This window comes from Lontra canadensis, unplaced genomic scaffold (genome assembly GCF_010015895.1).
Source record: "Lontra canadensis isolate GAN:19392208 unplaced genomic scaffold, GSC_riverotter_1.0 scaffold73, whole genome shotgun sequence".
In the NCBI taxonomy this organism is placed as follows: Eukaryota; Metazoa; Chordata; class Mammalia; order Carnivora; family Mustelidae; genus Lontra; species Lontra canadensis.
In genome coordinates this window covers 2,551,171-2,568,326 of record NW_022631067.1, presented here as the reverse complement: position 1 = coordinate 2,568,326, position 17,156 = coordinate 2,551,171, and the positions used below count along the sequence as shown (strand labels likewise).

Here is a 17,156-nt window from a genome sequence, read left to right as displayed (position 1 = left end):
GGAGACACAGGAACCCTCGCTTCTTGCTAGCGGGAAGGCAAAATGGCGCAGCCTGCTTCAGGAGACGGTTTGGTTTGGTGGTCACCCACAAAACTAAACACACTCTTCCCACACTAACCAGCAATCACGTGCCTAGTTATTTACCCCAGGGAGTGGAGCACTTTTGCCCACATGTCCACACAGAAACCTGCCCCTGGCTGTCTACAGCAGCTTTATTCAGAACCGCCAGGATGTGGGAGCCACCAAGATGGCCCTCGGGGGTGCGTGGACAAAGAATCCGTGGTCCAGCTAGGCAGGGCAGTATCACTCCACGCCAATAAGACCGCCATGATCCGGTCACAAAAAGATGTGTGGAGGAACCTGAATGCGTATCACCAAGTGAAAGAAGCCAGTGTGAACAGCCACATCCCATCTGATTCCAGCTCTAGGACATCTGGAAAAGTCAAGCTACGGAGACAAGTCTGAGGAGCGGTTGCCGGGCGTATGGGGGAAGGAGGAACAGGCAGAGCACGGGGGGTCTTGAAGTCTCTGGGTCACGCTACAGTGATGACATGTCTGCACACCCCTCCACGCGCATGGACTGCACAACACCGAGAGTGACCGTCATGCAACGTGGGAGATGATGATGCGTCACTGCAGGCTCACCCACAAATGCCCCACTCTGGTGGGCGACACTGATGGAGGACAGGCTGTGCTCGCATCAGGGAAGGGGGGTACGGGCAAATCTCTACCTTCCTCTCAACCTAAAGCTGCTCTATAAAAGAGAAAGTCTTTATTAAAAGACAAACAGAAACCAGCACACGGAACAGAAGGGAAGCTGCGGTTCGACAAGAGGTAGCCCCTCAAGAGAATGCCATGGTCATAAACAGATCCCCAGAGACAAGCAGCCACCCAGCAACACGAGGACTGGGCTGGAGGGAGCCCAGGAACGAGGAGGGGTTTGCCGCAACCCTGGCTCAAGGCGGACAGACCTGGAAGGGGGTTGCAGCCGTGGGAGGAGAAAGCAGGCGGACATGCAGAGAAGCCCACAGGAGGAAGACATGGCAGCCTTGGCTACTGAGTGACATGGAGGTTAAAAAGAGACAGGATAAAAGAGATTTCCTTTGGGGAAGTCATCGTGTCTGAGCTGAATGTGAGGAGATACTGGGGCATCGGCGACTACAAGGCAACAGTGGGAATGGGCAGTCGGTCTGGGTAAGACTGTAAGTTCAGCTCTGAACATGTTTGCTAAGTCTGAGACCAAAGCCAAGGTGACATGGCCCATGGGAACGCGAAGACCCTAGGCTGCATCTCAAGAGAAAGGTCTGGAGCCCTCTTCATGGGATCACAAGAGCAGATCTTCCCAGCCAGAGAGGGGAGACAGCACAGAGAAGAGAGGAGAGGAGAAGAGAGGAGAGGAGCCGGCAGGCTGGACCCCATTGCACACCCATGCCGAGGGCCTGGGCAGAGGAAGAAGGGAGAAACAGGAGGAAATCTAGGAGAGACACATGCCACTAGAGTACAACCAGGAGAACAATGGAGGGAAACACAGGATGGAACCAGTTCACCGTGTACCAGACTATAAAAATATTAACCCCAAGTAATTCTTACAGTGTTCAGTGCCTCCAAAGAAACTGACCATTGAAACGTGTTCTGGTTTATATCCTCTTTCATTGTACGCCTGAGAATAGTAGGAATATGTCTTTTGTATTGTTCTATAGTCGACATTTTTTTAGTGGTTGTTTAATAATAGCAGGAAGAACAATGCCCTAATGGTATTATTTTCGGCGTTCTATTGTCGCTTTTGCTTACTCTATCTCAAGAATGCAAAAATACTAAATCTGCTTGAGAGGCATTTTAATGAGGTTAATCCTTTTCAAATTTCTGGAACAAATGTTAAAACAAACACTGTCTATACTTCTTCCAAACAAGTGTTAGAACTCACTCAACTTTTGATGCCCTCTAGATTTCTCAAAGGGTTTGTTCCAGAGAGGCACCGGTGGGTTCATTTGCCTGCAAAATCCTTACTAGCTCTTCACTAAGTAACTGAACTCGTGAAGCGATGACCATCCTGACCAGTCCCAAGACATTTGCCAACAGTCTTGTTAATGAATAATGGGTTTTGTGAATTCCCTCATGTCCTTGCCCAAGTGAGGCTAAGTTTTCTGGGTCAGTTCCCAAAGGCACTGCAGCCTAGAAGCAGCCATCCATGCGGCAACCTTCCAAACACCCCAATGTACCTGCAGCCTGGGGAGAGGGGACACCCCAAGTCAGGTCCCTGCCGGGAGCTGGTGCCTCTTACCACCATCTCCCAGACCTTGTCCCTCCGTGTCTCTACCCCTCGGGGAGGAAAGGTCGGCTACCACGGCTGGTAACAGAAGACGTGGCTTCTGGGTTTCTCAAAGGAGGGAGCCTCCGTGTCGTTCTCAGATGCAGGGGCTGCAGGTCTAGGAACAGGCGGCACAGGCAGCACCCGCGAGCGTAACGCCCCTCACAGCTCATGGAAACAGCGACGCTGACCTTAGAGATTCTCGTCCCCCTCAGAGCGGGAGGCAGGGTGTCCTCCTGGAAGCGTCTCTGCGTCCTGCGCCGCTGGCCATTGCGACACTTACCAGCCTGGGCGGCCTGCGTGCTGCTCGGCGGCCTGCGTGCTGCTCGGCGGCCTGCGTGCTGCTCGGCGGCCTGCGTGCGGCTCGGCGGCCCTGCCAAGTGCTCCGCTCGGCGGCCCTGCCAAGTGCAAGCTGCCTGGGGGCAGGGCGAGCCCATGCGCCGTCGCGGGCCAGCCAGAGCGCAGGCGCGCGGGAGGGCTCAGGGCGCATGCGCGGGGCAAAGGACGGAAGGGGCGGTCCCCAGAAGAAGGGTCAGGTCCGCTTGACCGAGGCGTCCGGGGAAGGAGTCCTCCCAGCTCAACGGCCTACTAAAAGCGGACAGTTTTAAACCACACTTGCTCTTGGTGTATGTGATGAACTTACACCGCCAATAATTCTGTGGGGGCTGCGCTTGCACACACGCAGTTTACATGCATTATCTCTTCCCGTTGCACCAATTCCACAGATAAGGAACCTAATGATTTGGGTTGTATCCCTCCTGGTGTATTGGGCTGATGGTGCCGCCACTGGGCCAGAAGGAGAGCTCAGACTTCCTGTTTAAATTACATTTGCAACAGAACAGAGTCTGTACTCAACATGGGGACTAAGTCTCCGTTCCATGAGTCCTGGGTCACTGAGCCCCAGGACAGTGAGCAAGGGTCTGAACACGCCCATAGCCGGGCGCAGGCATCTCCACTCGTGGGGGCGAGTTCACGTTTCTGATCCTGAGAAACCATCTGTTAAGGGGGGAGGGGGTGACGCAGTGAGAGAAGAGTCCGAGGCTGCGTGGGGTGGGGACGATTCCCTCGGATTCCCTCGGGTCTGACTGCAGGACTGAGAACACAGGGACCCCCAACCGGGGCGCTTCTGTCTCAGGCCTGTCCTCTCCTCCTCCCTTCTTGACTCAGAAAGAAAAGTTGGGGAGGGGAATCAGGATAGACTGGGCATGGGGAAAAATCACTGGCTTAGAAAATCCATCTACTAGTAAATGAACAATATGACCACGGCATATAGGGTCAAATATAAAATCAAAGGGCCTTTCAAATGGGGGGGGGGGGGCAATGCTTGCCCAGCACAGGGGGCAATGTTGGGACAGGTACAAATGCAGGTAAAGTGTGAATCAGATTCTCTTTCAAAGGCACAGGTAACCCCAGAACCCTTCGGGGTGGCTTCTGAATAAGGATTTCATGGACTGATGGCAGTGACTTATTATTCACAATGTAGTTTTAAATGTATTTTGCCTGGATCTGTATTGAAGTTATTTCAAATTTTGGTACATAACAGGTAATTTTGGAAAGTGGTAAGCCAAAAAATAAAAAATAAATAAAAGTTCTTGATGATATGAAAAGTGAAATGCTTTTTAAAAATTAGACAATTATTTTTAAACAGATTTTCTTGACTCCATAGGTCATATCCATATCTCTCTAAGTCAGGAAAAATTAAGTGTAAAGATAATGTTAAGTCAGCTGGTGATCGATCAGAGGGTGTCCAAACAAGTGACCCAGAGCTTAAAACACTATGGGACACCTTGAGGTTTAGAGCCAAGCCAGTGGACAGGAATGTGCTTGGGCCTTAGAGAATAATTAAAGGAGAATAATCCCACACAACAGTAGTGAGTTTGATTTCCCAGGCAAGAACAGGCGTTCCCATAGGTGTGTGGCTTGTTCTTTAAAGTCCCGGCTGAACCTAGTTCTTACAATCAGCTTTGCTTTGCTACTATTATCATTTAGAAAATCTAAGTCCAAGCAGAGGTTCCTATTTCCAAATAGAGAACTTTCTCTCATTTGCTTGCCATCGAATTTAGCATTCTCTCCTTGGAAGTAAGACATTTTTGGGTCAATGTTTCTACACCCAAATAAGTGCTCTGCAGATTCCTCTTCTCAAAGTATTTTGTCATCATTACTGGAGAGCGCTTGACCCACTGAGTCCGGTGCTTGGCTGTTCAAGTCCCTTCTCTCCTGGCTGAGAGAAGCGTCTGCCCTTAACTGCTGCTGTGGTCACCAGCCCTTCCGGCAACCAATGAAGGAGCTGCCAGTAAGGAGTCAGCCCTGCCCGGGGATGAGACGGGCGTGCACACTACCAGCTCACTCCAGCAGGTACCCGTTTTGATTTTACAAGCAAGAGTCAGTGAATACCATCCCTCCCGAGGACAACTAAAAACAAACAAACAAACAAAACGTAAAAGCAACCACCTGAATGGAAGCAGGAGGGAGAGCGCCGTGAGCGGGTACAAGATGAGCTTGATGAGGGTCTGGAACAGTAAAACAGTGACTGGGAAGTGTGGAAAGTAGCAAAATAATTTTTAAACATTGAGGTGGGGGGGTGGTGCAAAATGCCTTTAGAAGCCACACTTTCTCAGGGTGTTGTCTGCAAGCCTGGCACACTGGGGACCGGCCGAGGTCTTTATTCTGTCTGAGGGGGGAAGAAAAAAAAGAAAGAACAAAAGTGCATCAAGGACCTTCCAGAGCTGGAAGCCTTTCCTCCTGCAAGCCCAGCTCCGGGATCCTTTCCTGCAAGCACACAGCCCGAGGAAGTGAAAACTAACAAAACAATTTGTGCTTAGAACAATAAGATGGAGTTTCATGTTGGTTTCATACTCAACTGTGATGTGGTTATAGCTTTTGGGTAATGTCCATTAATAAAAGGCAACGAGTGGGGTTTGGTAACTTTTTAAAGCTCCGCTCACTTCTGTCCTCCAGCGGGCTTCAGCCACAGAAAAGTCGTGGGAAAGCAAGAGAGACAGCTGTTTCCAGGCAAACGGCCCACAACTGCTCAGCATCAACCAGCAGAGTCGCCCGAGAACGGGAGAAACAAGCCCAAAGAGACTCCCGGGCACAAGCGTGAGGCTCTGAGTAGCGTGGGGCGCGCGTGCCCACCCAGCCTGCCCCAGGCCCACCAGGGCGCCCAGGGCAGGAGAGGGAGCCGGGCCGCTGAGGCCTCCGCGGCGCGAGTTCAAGTCCCGCAGACTCCCGGGCACCGTCGCCCGGCGCGGTGCGCCCCGAACTCTGCTCCGCTTGCCCAGGGCCCAGAGAGGTCCTCTACCTCGCCCCCACCCAGCCCACAACAAAGGAGGATCCCAAATGGATGCGCGAAGGCAGCCCACAGGGGTCCCTGGCGGGGGCCCGCTCGGAAAGGGCACCTGGCCGTGCCACGCGCGACCCCCGAGGGGCGGACGGGCGGCTGGGTCAGGGGACAAAGGGGCCGCGCCGGGCGCCCGAGGCGCGGGGCGGGACGCCGGGGGAGCGGAGCCGGCCGGGGACTCACCTTCGCAGCGGCCCGGCTGCGCTCCTCGTGGAGCAGGAGGGCGGCGGCCAGCAGCAGAAGCCAGAAGCCGAGCCGGGGCACCATGGTGGCGCGCCCGGGGCGGCCGGGACCGGCGGGGATCGGCGGGGGACGGCGGCGGGCGCTCGGGGGGCCGCGGCGGGCGGCTCAGCGGCGGAGGGCCGGGGCGCGAGCGCTGCGCTCCGTCCGGGGCGCGGCGGCTCGCGGCGGAGACCTGAGCGCGGCCCGGCGAGCTCCCCAATTTGTTGGCGCTGCCCCCTCCCCTCGGCGGCGCGCGGGCGGCGTCTCAAAGGGGAGGACCCTGCGGCGCGGGTAAGAGGCGGCGGGAGCGCGCGGCCCGGAGATTGTGGCCGCGGCGCGCCGGGACGCCAGGGCTCCGCGCTCCGCACCCATCCGCTGCAGCCGCGCGACCCTGCGCCCCCCGCGCTCACCCACCGGCCGAAGGACCGAGGACCCGGGCCGGCACCCGGGGGCCCGCGAGGGCGACCGCGCTGCCCGTTGCCGCGGCCGGGCGCCCCCGGAGCGGCGGATGCGCTCGGACCGCCCCTGACGCGGGGCCCGAGGTGAGGGCGACCCCGAGGACGCGGAGACCCGGGCTGGGGCTGGGACTTGGGGCGCCCGGCGCAGGCAGGGGGCTACGCGCACTTCTGCTGAAGTGGGGGAGGTCACCGAGCGGCCGCCGCTAAGCGGCGCCCAGCAGGGCCTAAGTGGGAGGCTCCCCCTTCTCCTGTCCGGTCTCGGGGCGGCTCTCTGTCACCCCTGCAGGGATGCGGGGGCGCGCCCCGCTTTCCCGCGTCTTGCGGAAGGAGGCTTGAGGCGAGGATGCTCCCTCCCCAGCCCCTGCTAAGCCTGCTTTGTCTCTCGCCCTCCAGAGCAGGAGGGACAGCGCGGAGCCCGGAGTGGCGGGATCGGGAGCATGGACAGACACCAGTGCTCGGCGTCCAGCCCTGCCCTGCGGCGGTAAGCGACTTTCTGCCGCGTCCCCGTGGGTCCTGCGCGCGGGGGCCCTTGCGTGTAACTCAGGAACTGCCAAGCCGAGGCCACCCGCTCATGGCGCTCTCCCTCTCTCTCCCATCCAGGTGGCTGCTGCTGGGGGCTGTGACCGTGGGGCTCCTAGCCCAGAGCGTCCTGGCGGTAAGTCCTGGGTCCCGCTCACGGGCTCTGATTCGTGCACCGTGAGAGTGGAAGGCACACCTTGTGGCCTTGCCGGAAGGCAGCCCGTGCGTGCTCACCTGAGCGTGCGTGCGTGTGCGCCCGTGTGTGCGTGCAGCCCTGACCCAGCCCAGGTTCCGCGAGCGCTCGCTTTGCCCAGAGAACGTCTCAAGTGTGCCTTCCCTTGGGTTCCCCACTTCGATCCCGTGTGCAACAGGCGGTGGCCCTCCCCCGAGAGCCAACAGTTTAAACCACAGCCTGAGGCGTCCTCTCCTGGACTAGAGCGAATCCCCAGCTTCCTAGAGGGAAGACGTCCGTCCTGGGGTGGTTGAGACGCCGGGGCTGGGAGAAGAAATGTGTTTGTGGCACTGGGAAGCTGGTGTCTGGGTACCATCCTTGGCAGAGAGTTTTCTGGTGCTTTTAAATGAGAGGCATGGGGGGAATGGGCGGGGCGAGGAGGAGAGAGAGACAGCAGTGTTCGTGTTAACCCCTGTGAGTGAACAATGGCAGAAACCCTACAGTTGCCTCCCAGGTCTTAGCCAGGGTGGGAGGGGCTAAGGTGCATTCAGGGCTGCTCTGGTATTGTCGGTGCACTTGGAATGGCACTGTGGGATTGTGAAAATTGTGTTTAAATGATTGGAGCCACTTGCATTAAGCTGGATGCAATAAGGCCATCCCTTGGTTGTGGACACAGATGTTTAAACTGGGACCAAAAACGGGTGGAACACACAGTGTGCCCCAGACCCCACCCTCCCTGCACTCTTAACGGATTTCCCAGGTGGCTCTTATGGGTTCCTTGTGACCACTGTCACACAGGACTGGGGGAAGCCGGTTTGACTGAAATTCTGTTATTTTCATTGTCCCGGTTTTCGTGTCAGACAAAGATTTTAAAGTCAGCGAGGGAAAAAGAGCTACTCTAGCTTGGAAAGAACCTTTAGCCTCCCTTTTCTGCCTTCTGCTCCAGTTCAGGCCAGACTGGGAAGTCAGAAGGAGTCCGTAGACTTTCACTGGAACATGCCAGGCCAAAGTTTTCTCCAAGCGCAGCTCAGAGGAGGAAGAGGGTAGATAGGACAGCTCTGAATCACACTGGGAGTGTGTGCCTGGCTGGGCTCCCTCATCTCCACAGCCCTTGGCCCTTAGAACCACTTTCATAAGCCCCTGTTTTCCTTCCTGGGGATGGGGAAAGCCTGGCGAATTTTCTCTGGCATTGATCCTAAAACTGGTGGAAAGAGCTTGGGGTTGGAACACCGGGGTACTAATCAACATTGTACCCTGGTCTTGGAAACCCTGAATCCCGGTCTCCACACCTAGAACAGGAGAGAGAACATCCCCACGCTTGTTACTGGGGGGCGGGCGGCAACCTCTGTCCCTTCGTCCAAAACCTCTTCCCTGCTCAGCCTCACCTGAGCCTCTGCTGTCTGACTGTTGGGCGGGACGGAGAGCATTTCCTGTCCGACCGTGCATCTCGGAGCGCTCGGCCTGGACCCCCACACCCACCCGGGGAGGCTGTTGAGAACTTCAGACCTCTGCTCTGAATCTAGATGATCTTCTTTCTCCTCCGAATCTAGATCTTCTGATCAGACTGTCTCGGTTGGAGCCTAGGAGTCTATATTCTACCTGACACCAAAGTTTGGGAGCCACTGAATTAGAACAGTGGGTTGGGAGGCAGTTGGAGTCACTTGCCATTTTGAGTCTCCTGTAGGCCTGCGGACGTCTATTCTTCAACAAATACACAGTTTGTTACATTCAACAGTGGATCTCCTACTTATTAACTTCTTGTTGACCACTGGCTTTGTGCGATTACTCATGAAATAATGCCTTGATCCTCAGCTGTATCCACTGAGAAATCTCTCTTATCTGTGGCAAGTTCACCTCCTCCCCTCTTTGTTCACTATGCTCAAGAACCCTGTCTCATTGCCCATTTGTGGTAAGGACTCGTCCCCAAGGGTAAGTCAAGTCAGTAAAAAGGGCTGCCCATTGTGGTTTGAAGGACGCTATAGCAGAAGCAGCCGAAAATGGTTATCAAAGAGAGTAGACAACTAATTTTTTAAAGGCTTTATTTGTATTTAATCTCTGCACCTGACTTAGGGCTTGAACTCACAACTCTGAGACCAAGAGTTGCTCTTTGAGCCAACGGAGCCAGCCAGGTGCCTCCCCCCCTTTTTTTTAAAAGAGAAAGTGGAGAGTTATTCGATGATTATTTTTTATATGCCAATTCGTGTGTACCCCTCCTGGGAAAGAATTGCTATTGTCACCCCATTTTACAGATGAGAAAGCAGAGGCACACAGTGTTTAGATAGCTTGCTTGTGGTCTGTCTGTAAGTGCAGGTGTGGGGTTTGAGCCCAGCCCCTGCCCACTGAGTACCCAGGGTCAGACTGCAGGTCAGTCGTGAGGACGCTCCTGAGCTCCAGTGTTTGCGTCTCTGGTCCCGCTTCCTCTTTGCTCTCGACCGTGACCCAGAGTAAAGCCCACACACTGGCTTCTGGAAAGGGAAATAGCGTTCCTCCTCCCCACCACTCTGTTCTGAAGAGCAGGAGCCCAGAGCGAGGTCAAAGCGACGGGGTCCGGTGTCCAGAGGGAAAGAAGGAAGCGGAAATCCTGCTGGCCAGCCTGAGGTCAGGGCCCAGTGTGGACACATGTGTTCTGCTGTTCGCGCCGCCCTTCCTGAAGGTGTCCTGCCTCGAGAAGGTGCCAGGGCACTGAGTGCCTTTCTACACCGCCATTCTATGGGGCCTCGTGGCATCAGCGTGGCTATGCTGGACCTGGAAGCCAGGTGCCCTGGGACCACAGTGAGCTGCCACCTCGCGCTGGCACTCACCAGAGCCCTGAGTCCCAGCCACACACCCCCCGCCCCGACACACACAATGGGCTCCTGGGCAGGGACGTGAGCCTGCAGAGTGGGGGCTGTAGGATAAGGAGAGCCTGGTAGGGAGCAAGGCGCCAGGCATCTGGGCCTGTGAGGGAAGGTTCCCTAGGCGGAGCCTCCTTGGGGACCGGAAAGCCCTTGCTCCGCAGAGCGCTGTGGCTTATCTTGAGAGGTGGGGCAGCAGCCTTGAAGATCTGAGAGGCCAGTCTCGTGTGACTCTGGAAGCTGGGCTGACCTCACGACCTCAGCGGGGACACTGGCCACACACTCTCCATGCTCACGGGTATTGGGGTGCAGCCGGGAAGCCTGGAGGTGCAGGTGCCGTGCCCCCTGGGAGATGCTGGGCTCTACACAGGCTGCAGGTGCGCGCCAGGCCCTGGAAGGTTCACCTGAGGCTCCTTCCTGCAAGCAGCCACACCTTTCCCTGCCCCCCCAGGCCAAAGCAAAAGGCAATACTTGGTGAGGTTTTCTCTTCTCCTTTTGGCGGGTAGACCTTTTGCAAAGAAGGCGTAGTCCTGCGCCGCTCCAGTGTTCTGTGTAGGAATCCGTGAGACCACTTCTCCCCCAAGTTCCCGAGAGCATTAGTCCTCTCGTTCAAAATCGGGGCCCCTAGGAAGCGGGGAGACAGCACAGGGCTCCCCTCTGTTAGTGGAAACCCAAGCAGGAAGCACGCACCCCGTCTCTGCAGGCTGGTAAAGCGAGCCTCCCTCGGTGGCCGGGATGACTTGGCCACATTCAGGAACACGAGGAATTTGTCATGGCATCGCGGAACTCGACGTGGCCATGCAGGGTAGACAGAGGGGACGGAGCCCGTGCAGTGCCCTTGGAAATATTTGGAGCCAGAGAGGGGGTGGGGAAGTGAAAAGTTCTAGAATAGAAAACAAAGACTTTGCTGAAATAGTAAAAATCAAAGGACTGTCTCTCTGGGTTAAGGATAAAACACGGGAGACTCGCTTCCGTTAAGTAATAGAGATGGTTCCGGGGAAGAGCAGAGGCGTGGTGTGCATCACCGCCAACGCTATGTTTGGTGATGATGTGACGGGCTGTCGTGACCCAGAGGGTGGTTGGCGAAAGTCCTGTTCTTTCACTCCGAGAAAGAGTGTCTTGGGTTGCAGAGCTGCAGTGAGAGGGCAGGGGTCGGCCTCTTGCTGTGCGTGCGGGGGTTGCTGGGCGTCGTCACCCCTGCAGAGGGTGCTGGGTGACGCCTGGAACACCGGCTGGGCTGACGGGCTCCTCACTGGCTATTTGACCCCAGCGCAAGTCACAAACGCCCTGGTTCGGAGACATGGGGAAGGGGACCCGTCGTGCCGTAGGGTCCCAGGGCTGGGGTGCTGCGGGCAGTCAGCACGCCCACCCCCGCCACAGGCCCACCCTGTGTGGGGAGCCGGCTGCCCCCTCCCCAGCTGGGACACTGGGATGGTAATGCTTTTCCAGGGAAGCGTGTGCGCTGCTCCAGGATGTGACTTAAAAATAAATAGGCTGTATTAAGCTTTTTAGCTTCAGGGTGTGAGAAGCTTCTAGAATCTGCCAATGGTACTTAATCAGCTGAGATGAGAACAGGCAGGTGACTTGGGAACGTCTTGCCGCTACCCTGGTATCTGTTCCCTCGGTTAACAAGACTCTCCTGGGGCAGGTGAGAGCCTGGGTGACTCCCTGACCGTGATGTCAGTGGCTTCCCTGGGCGTCCGTGATTTTCCTTTGGGTTTTCCGTGAATGAAAAAGGGGGTATCCTGTCTTAGGGGGACCTGCCAGTTTCTCCAGTTCTTGAGGGAACCTCAAAGGAATCCTATGCCCCCAGGAGCTCTGCAGCCTCCCGCAGGCCCTGCCCACCCAGCAGAGCAGGCTCTCGTGTCGGGGTCTCCCTGCCTCGCAGCGCTCCGGGCGCACCTGGGCCTTCCGTTAGGCTGTGCTGTGCTGCCGTGAGCAAGGCTGCTTTTGAGGCATCGCGTTCTTTTGTACCTGCTCCTGTAAGAGCAAGGTGGTCTTGGGGATTGGATCCTGCAGGAGAGAAAGAACATTCATGGGAAAACCAGCAAAATTCTGAGTCTGTAGCAAATTAACATACTCGTGTGAGTTCCTGGTTTTGACAAAAAGCACCGAGATTCTGTAAGAGGTTGATGTAGCCTCATTCTGGGTGAAGGGCATACGGGGACCCCACGCCACCCGTGCAGCTTTCCTGCAAAACTAAACAATTTCCCCACAAACATCTGCTCTTGGAAGCCACAGACCAGCCCCATGAGGCACGCGTAGACCAGGCAGGTGAGCGCAAGAGAGAGCTGAGAGGAAGCAAGTCTTCCACTAGCGAACAGCGGAGGCGGCCGACAAGATTGAAATATTTTTCCATTTTTCCCACATAGACTTGAGTAACAAAGGGCGCTTCTGTGTGGTTGGAAATACAGCATAGGTGACCCGTGCCCAGCCAAAGCGCTTCTGTCCCCCTAAGTCAGGGGGTGCTTTATGAAAACGGGAGGAAAGGCATCCTGATGGAGTTCCCAGAGCTCAGCCTGTCGTAGCGGCGCAGGGACGAGCTACAGTGGCCTCCCCTCTTCTTGACCGCCTGACTGGGGAGGAAATCCTGGCAGCGCTTTCCAGACCTGGCGGTGGTGTGCAGGTGTGCGCGATGGGGCACTTTCAGGAGACATTCAGCGTTGCTCACTCACACCCTCACCCTTCCTAATGTGCCAGGCCAGCACCCACGGGTCCCCGGGCCCTGCATAGAAAGGGGGAGCCCCACTACCAAGTTCCGTGCCTAGAAAACCCTGCGGGCGGCAGGGCAGGGACGGTGCGCTGGCTGGGCTGTCCAGGGTCCTGGAGCCCCATCTCCGCGTGCTCCTGGCATTGCCACAGGCCTTGCATTGCCATGGGCCACATCTCCAAGTGGCCACAAGTTCCACTCCAGCTATGGACTGGGGAAAAGGGCCAGGAACAGAGGCCAGTGGCTAGAGGCCATCACCTCACACATTTGCCTCTATCACCGCCGCGTAGGAGGAGAGCAGCCTCTGGCCCCCAGCCCTGGCTAGTCCTGACCTGTAGCTTTGACGCACCATGTCTCCTCACCGTAGCCCATGGCCCCTGTCACAGAGAGCACACCCTGTCCCCTCACTTGTCAGAGTGCCCAGGAGGCAGATGCCAGATGCCCTGTCCCTGCTGGAGCCTCTGTCCCTTGGGATTGAGACCCACTTTGAGTCCAGTCAAAGTGCCCTCCTGGCCTGCCAGGACTTTCCTTTATCATTAGATAGTGATGACTTTAAATCACGTGTAACACAGAGACTCATGTTCAACACACTTGCTGCTCCCACAACCCAACGTTTAGGGCACGTTTTGTCTTCCCTCTGGGACTTGTGCTCTGGTCCGTGGTCTGTGCCCCCGGCGCGGGGACCCAGCCGGCCCTCGGCAGGGTCCGCTCGGGGAACGCAAAAGACATAACCAGCCGGAAGCGTTCAGACACATCTTCTGGATGGAATCCGGTCGTGGAACAATTCATAAAAGATTAAAGGGTAGCTTTTCTCATGGGGTTTTGGGGTTTTTTTTGTTTTGCTTTTTTTCCAAATTAAGCATTGCCCCCCTCCTGGATCGAGCCCACCGTGTGTGATGAGAAGGGAGCGATCGGTCTGTGAAAGATTTGCATTTTTTCCGAGGGATGGTTTCAGCCACACCCATAAAATTCCTATTTTGCTGCTTTGCCCCGTTCCGTGATCTCCCACATGGGAACTCCAGAAGAATGTGTGTTACGGAATTCCATGGACTCATTTTCTGCTACCTGGTAGAAATGACGTAACCTGTTTTTCTGCTTGTTGAGCGCTTTTGGGCGTATGACTATCTTTGTGAAGTAGTGTGGGTGCGTGAGGACGGGGGACAGTTCCCGGGGGTCCCTGTCCATCAGGACGGACGCTGATCAGCCATGCCCAGGCAGTCACTGCCCAGGGCTGCCGGGAAGGAGGGACGCAGGAGACCAGCCAGTGCCGTGGGCCCCGCTAGGCAGACCTCCCTCCTCCTCCACCCACACATAGCTGGCCCTGGCACCAGGTCAGAGAAAAGGAAGGGGCCCCAAGGAAGGCTTGTGGGGTCTCCTGGAATCAACATCAGAAGGAATAACCCCAGAAGGTGCTTCTAGAGTTCCAGGATCCCCCAGAACAACTAAAATACCCCAGGGGAGAAGCACAGCAGCTCCCGTTCGCTGATCCCATGGGTGCCAGGAACTGAGCTGAGCCACCAAGACACATTACCCGCTAAGTGCCTACCACGCTGCCATCAGCCCACTTTACAGGTGTGCAGACTGAGGCACACACAGGGCACTGGTTACGGCCAGTAAGGAAGGAAGTTAGGAGTGAAGCTCAGGACTTGGTTATTCCAAGAGCTCTGCTCTTAGCTGCTGTGCCAGGCCGGCCAGTCCCTTGCTGTAAAATAAGACCACGCGTTCAGAGTACGTCGCGGGGGGGGGGGGTGTGAAACATACATATGTCCGGCGTGTGTGAAATAGACGTGTACAGTGTTCATACCTGTGCGGTACGGAGGGGCGATAGGCGTAGGGGGTAGCTGGACAAACATGGACTGATGACAGACTTATGGACGGATGATGGCTGTAGACAGCGGAAGATTACAGAGAAAGAGAGACGGATAAACAGGTAGATAAACAGGTGGCTGGACAATGGGTAGAGACAGGCAGACAGACAGATGATAGTTGGAAAGCATACAGATAGGCATCAAGATGAGACGGAGACACAATACAGAGCTGCAGGCCACACACACACGGCCTCCAAGGCTCCTGGCTCCTTTCTCCACAGGGCTGCCTGGGGGGAGGAAGGGAGTGTCAACAGGTGGGACCTCTGCAGGGGCCCCTCCACAGGGAGGCCAGCCTGTGCGCATCGGTGACAGAGAGGCTCTGGGAAACAAAGTGCAGAAGATCACACGATGACCCAGGAAGTCCCGAGGGGGCAAGTGGGGAACCCCATCCACAGAGAGAGTTCCTGGAAATCTTCTCCAGGTCCCTTTTGAAATCCCAGGCTGTGCCGGTGTATGGACGGCAACTTCGTAAAGCGGGAGGCACAGCAAGCTGGCATTATTTCGAGCAGATGAAGAGGCTGGGGGAGAGGTTTACTGAAACACCCTGGGGAGGAAGAGGGCTTCCTCAGATGAGCTGTGCAGGAGCCCCCAGGGACAGTGGTGGAATGATGACACAGTTCATTTGTCTGGGCCAACAGGGAGGCCGGGGTGGTATGTCACACAGAGGGGCGACATCTGGGTTTGTGGCCCAGGACCAGGAGGTGACTTTAGCTCTCTGAGCCCCCATCTTCATGGGTGAAACAGGAATGCCACTATGTCACAAGTTCATGGTGAGCTGGACTATGTGACGTTCCTTCGCTGAAAGAACATGTTTACTTCTCCTGGGAATAGTCACATCCACGAATCATTCCGGGACCTCGGGTGTGGGTCCCACAGCGAGACAGGCGGGAGCAGTGGATAAGGGTGTTCTGAGCACACATGTGTGTCTCTGTGGGGTAGGAGCTGTCCAGCGGTCTGGCCAAATTTTTGAAGTTGACTCTGGCCCCTGGGTTCACCTATGCTTCGAGAGCAGCCTGCAGAGCTCAGCGTGGGAGACGGGCTGCTCTGTCCTTTGACTGGTAGACCTTACCGTACACTGGACTCAGGTGGGTTATGTTGGAGCCCCACTCAAGCCTCAGAGCCACACTCCGTTCCACGGAATGTAGAAGAAAGCGCAGGACTGGGATGTGGGTCTCCCAGAGGGGCCAGGTGGGTCTCAAGTTCAAAATGTACTTTGGCTCCTTCCTGGCTGTGTGGCTCTGGACAAGCCACTTGGCTTTAGGCTTTCGTTGCATCTTCAAAACTGGAATAAAAATTGTTCTACCTCCTAAGTGTGCTCTGAGGAGAAAAAAAAGAAATTGCATGTAAAGATCATAGCAAGTTTATTAGCCTTGTAGGGCTTGATAAATGCTAGCTAATGGCTACTTGGTTCTAGGATTTTTTTTTTTTAATTACATGTGGGTCTTCATCCTCAAAACATAAAACCTTGAAACCACAGAGAGAAAAAGTTCAAGTGTAACCGGAATTTGGGGTGAGACCAGTTCTCACAGCCTTTGCTGCCCCAACAGGGCGCTCTCTGTGGGGCCTTCACGGGGATGGGGCCTTGCCCAGGGTGCAGGCTGGGGCATAGGGGAGCTGGGCCGGGACATGCGTGGGAGGCATCGTGGGGAGTGAGGTGCACATCTTCTGCGGTGAGACCCCACCATCTTCGCACACCCTGGCAGCTGTGACCCCAGGAAGTGAGCTGTGGACGCCTCGGGGGCCACAGGCAAGACAGACGTAGGGATGTCTATGCCTTTGGACAGTTGTCTCCATTTTGTTGAGTTGCAGAAATACCTAGAAAGAAAAGAATTTAAATTTTAATTAACCTTCAGTCGAGGTATAACTAAATTATTTCCAGAACAAATCGAAAGACTTATAAACAAAGAACAGTTTGTTCAAATAATTGGAGACCAACATATAATTTAACAAAGCAGGAAAACTCAAGAGGTCTTAGTTTGGCCAAGCGGCACAGAAAATGCCCAGTAGAATCTGTACATAGGATTTCTTTCTTGAAAGAGCAGAAGGATCCCCCCCCCACCACCACGTCCTAGCAGGGCACTGGCAGTCCTCCACAGTCAGGATGGACAGGACACACAGACCAACCTGTTTCCTCCTCAGGCCCAGGTGAGGAAGGCCAGTGGGGCGGAAGGTCCCAGCTGGGAATTCCAGGGAGGAAAACCGCCTCCTTCCCTTTCTTCCTTACTTGGTCATTGTCCTAACTGTAACTGTGCAAGTTACAATGTAGCGCCGATCTGGGCTGAGATCCTCTCCTCCCTATCTAGAAGCCACCTTCGCTTCCTGCTTATTCCTACCAGGTTACAAGCGCCGCCCCCCACCCCCACCAGGACAATCTTAGCTCAGACAGGATTTCCTTCATCTTAGTCACCAGGTTTTATGGTCCAGCCTCCCCTTCCTATTGCAAAACAAGGAATATTAACAGCAGAGTCTGAAATGATTTGTCAGTCTTGGGCCAATATGTGTAGACATCAGTTTCTGTGCCTACTGAGCAACACCAAGATGCCAGAGGTTGGAAAAATAAATGTTTCTCACTGGGTCATGTTCTACAGCGGGTCTTCAGCTGTCAGCCTTGACCGATGTTAAATTGCAAAAGGGCAGACACGTTCACTTTAATTGCATTTCTAAAATGCTGCAGAGTTTAAACAAAAATGACAGTCGTAGCAAACATCATTTATGTTTAAAACGA

At 55.4% G+C, this 17,156-nt stretch overlaps 2 protein-coding genes across 2 annotated transcripts in view; one reads left to right on the top strand and one right to left on the bottom strand.

Annotated features, from left to right (window-relative positions):
• The window catches only part of COL4A1 (collagen type IV alpha 1 chain), a 133,668-nt gene extending 127,588 nt beyond the window's left edge, over window positions 1–6,080 (bottom strand). Inside the window, exon 1 of the mRNA XM_032881049.1 lies at window positions 5,832–6,080. Within this exon, the coding sequence (XP_032736940.1) occupies window positions 5,832–5,915 (84 nt within the window). The 5' untranslated portion in view covers window positions 5,916–6,080. The remainder of the gene's footprint in view (window positions 1–5,831) is intronic.
• A 147-nt stretch (window positions 6,081–6,227) lies between these two features.
• COL4A2 (collagen type IV alpha 2 chain) overlaps window positions 6,228–17,156 on the top strand; it is a 155,876-nt gene continuing 144,947 nt past the window's right edge. The window contains 3 exon segments of the mRNA XM_032881048.1: window positions 6,228–6,412; window positions 6,722–6,809; window positions 6,929–6,983. Of these exon segments, the coding sequence (XP_032736939.1) occupies window positions 6,766–6,809; window positions 6,929–6,983 (99 nt within the window). The 5' untranslated portion in view covers window positions 6,228–6,412; window positions 6,722–6,765.